At 42.3% G+C, this 2,762-nt stretch overlaps 1 protein-coding gene across 1 annotated transcript in view; it reads right to left on the bottom strand.

The window, feature by feature from the left end:
- Window positions 1–351: 351 nt before the first annotated feature.
- LOC104517204 (glutamate receptor ionotropic, NMDA 3A-like) overlaps window positions 352–2,762 on the bottom strand; it is a gene marked incomplete at both ends in the record, with an annotated part of 10,698 nt that continues 8,287 nt past the window's right edge. Inside the window, one exon of the mRNA XM_010161786.1 lies at window positions 352–1,399. Coding sequence (XP_010160088.1) covers window positions 352–1,399 — 1,048 coding nt within the window. The remainder of the gene's footprint in view (window positions 1,400–2,762) is intronic.

The raw sequence follows: 2,762 nt of genomic DNA, 5'->3' as shown, positions 1-2,762 counted from the left end.
CCAATTGATCAAAACAACTATAGCCAAAGGGACTAAAGAACTGAGACCTAACCCTTAATCTGCATGTAGAAGCCACTATTCTTCTCTGCAGTGGGCAACACCAAAATCCTTCACCCTTCTCCCCACCTGCAGCCTTTGAAATCCACCCCTCTGCATTTCTAGGGATGTTTAAGGATGCTCTCTCACTGAACTTTCCTACTGAAGTGCCGTCAGGGGGTAACTAACTGTACTGCAACTGCTGTTTTGCACACAGATTGCTTTCTGGTTTTGTTACAGACCATAAAATACACATCAATGAATTCTGACCAGGAAGAAAAAAAGGCTGAGTTAATGGCATCAGACATGCTTTACCTTTGGGTCGTGTATTCCAGAAAGCTCTTCATAGATCTTCTCTCCTACCATGACAGCAGCTAGGTTGGCTGTGTATGTGGACAAACAAAACAGACAGAAAATAGCCCAGAGATTCATTAAAAACCTTCCAGTCCAGCACTTGGGGGGTTTGATGGCAGCTGTTCTTCCAAAGAGGATCGCGTAGCAGACATTCAGGGCAGAGGAGAAGGAGAAGACTTTGTTCCTATTCCTCCCCTTGGGGGTCATCCCAAAAGGACTTTTCCACTCATATAAGGTGAGGAATATAGCTGTGATGTGGAGAGCAACAAATATCCCCAGCCACATAGTCCAGTGAAGTGGCCACATAAAGGCTCCGATAGGAGCTGCGGTATCTTTGGTCCTGACCAAGATGCCCAAGCTGGTTGAAAAGAAGGGGCTGGTGAAATCAATCACTTGGCTGCGGGCAGTGTTAATGCTGAATGACGTCACTGCCATGTGAGCTGTGCCAGCAAGAAGGTCTCCCACCAGCCCTGTCCAGTGGCCGTTCTTCCAGGCTCCATATTTTCCATCACCAACAATGTACAAGTCAAAATCAAAATTCATGTCCTCAGCTAGCTTCTCCAGCAGGTCAATGCAGTAGCCATAGCAGCACTTCTTCAGCTCAATGGGAACGGTGTCATTCCCTCCTTGAAGGGTTTCAAACAGGTTATCCAGCATGGTGGAATCGTTGGTCAACGGATCCAGGCACAGCTGCCCTGCTGGGCAAAGACCTTCGTCGTCTACATCTCTTGTGAAGACAAACGGGTGCTCAATGAGAGTGACCACTCTGAGGTGCAACCGGGTGGGGTGTTGCATGTAATTTTTATGTCTCTGGGCCTGTTCTGGCCATATTCCATAGTCCATGATTATCTTTCCTTCTTGCCAGCTCCCCAGACGAGTCCACATTGGGTTCCCGACAGGGTCGTGCTGCAGATTCCAGATGAAAAAGTTGTTTTCTGAGCTGACAATGGAGGAGCCTTTCACCTTAATGTGGCCACTGAGACCATCAAAAGTTGTGTTGGCTAAAAACCTGTTGGAGGGATAAAGCAGAGTAATCAGAGGCAGAGAACTGAAGTCATCATGCTAAGACATACGCAGACACCATGAATTTATGTTTAAAATAATAGATTGGGGATGTTGCTGAACACCTGGATTGTTAACAGCTTTCCTATGGCATGATGAACAAGCCATATAACCTATGACTAAAGTACTTGGGAATGCTCTCCTACATACCTAATATAAGTGAAAACTCTTCAGGAAAGATATTCGTTTTACTTATTAGAAAAAATGAGTGAGAGAACACTGATTTTTTCAGTTACCTTTGCCTCATAACTTAATGAAACACAGTTTAGTTTCTAAGCTGAACTCACCAAATCTGTAGCCAGTTTCCTAAATAAAAATATGTATGAAGATGGAAGAGTGGAAATTATGTACAAAATGTCCTTCCAAGAAAAATCCTAATCTCAATAAGATCTAGCTTACATAAGAAAGGCTACTGAAGTGCTGTCAACAGCTTTCAAGCACTCTGATGTGAACCAATCTGGATTCAAAAATGTAAATTTGGCATTGGTAAATCACTGTTACTCACTTCAGATTGAAACAAGGAACTCAGCATTGGTTGCCCTAGGACAGTCACTTTTAATTCTTACCAAAAAAAAAAGTTTTTAAAAATTATCTGCAAAAGTAATCTCACTAAAAGTGCATTTTTGACATTGTCGCCGGTGTCATGAAGTGTGTCGGTTTGGCACTGCACATTCTGCATTGATATTTTTGGGCTTTTCATTCTCTAGATATTCACAATAGAGTTAAGTATTTCCTTTGTGTTGGGTGGCAATGTTTGCTAGTAGTTGTCCTCCCTGCGTGTTGAATTCAGCTTCTGTTAAGTCATTCTCAAAGAGGCTAAAATGACATAGAATCATAGAATCTTTTAGGTTGGAAAGGACCTTTAAGATCATCCAGTCCAACCATTAACCTGCTAATATCACCACTAAACCATGTCATTCAGCACTGGATCCCTATGGATAAAGAAGCAGGACACTGACCAAGATAGAAGTGTTGCAAGGAGAAAATCCTTTTTAGAGTAAAGACCATGGCCAGCTGAACTGCACTCTGTCAATAAGAAAGCCGCTATGCATTTTGCAGGGGCTGTAAAGGGATGGTACTAAGACTGTATAAATATGGTGATTCCATTAAAAACAACTGAGTTAAACTGCTGCTAATATGGTGTCAGGTAAGTGAGGTACATATTGTTCAGTAAGAGGCATTCAGAAGACAGAATATTTAGCTGTCATAGTAGATTATGCCTCCTCACATTATTTCTGGGTATTGGATGAAAGCAAGTATTGAAATATGTATAAAGGTGATAGCTGTCATTCCAGCCTCAATAAGCAAGA

Source organism: Eurypyga helias, unplaced genomic scaffold (genome assembly GCF_000690775.1).
Source record: "Eurypyga helias isolate BGI_N326 unplaced genomic scaffold, ASM69077v1 scaffold45981, whole genome shotgun sequence".
NCBI lineage: Eukaryota > Metazoa > Chordata > Aves > Eurypygiformes > Eurypygidae > Eurypyga > Eurypyga helias.
This window is presented reverse-complemented; position numbering and strand designations above follow the sequence as displayed.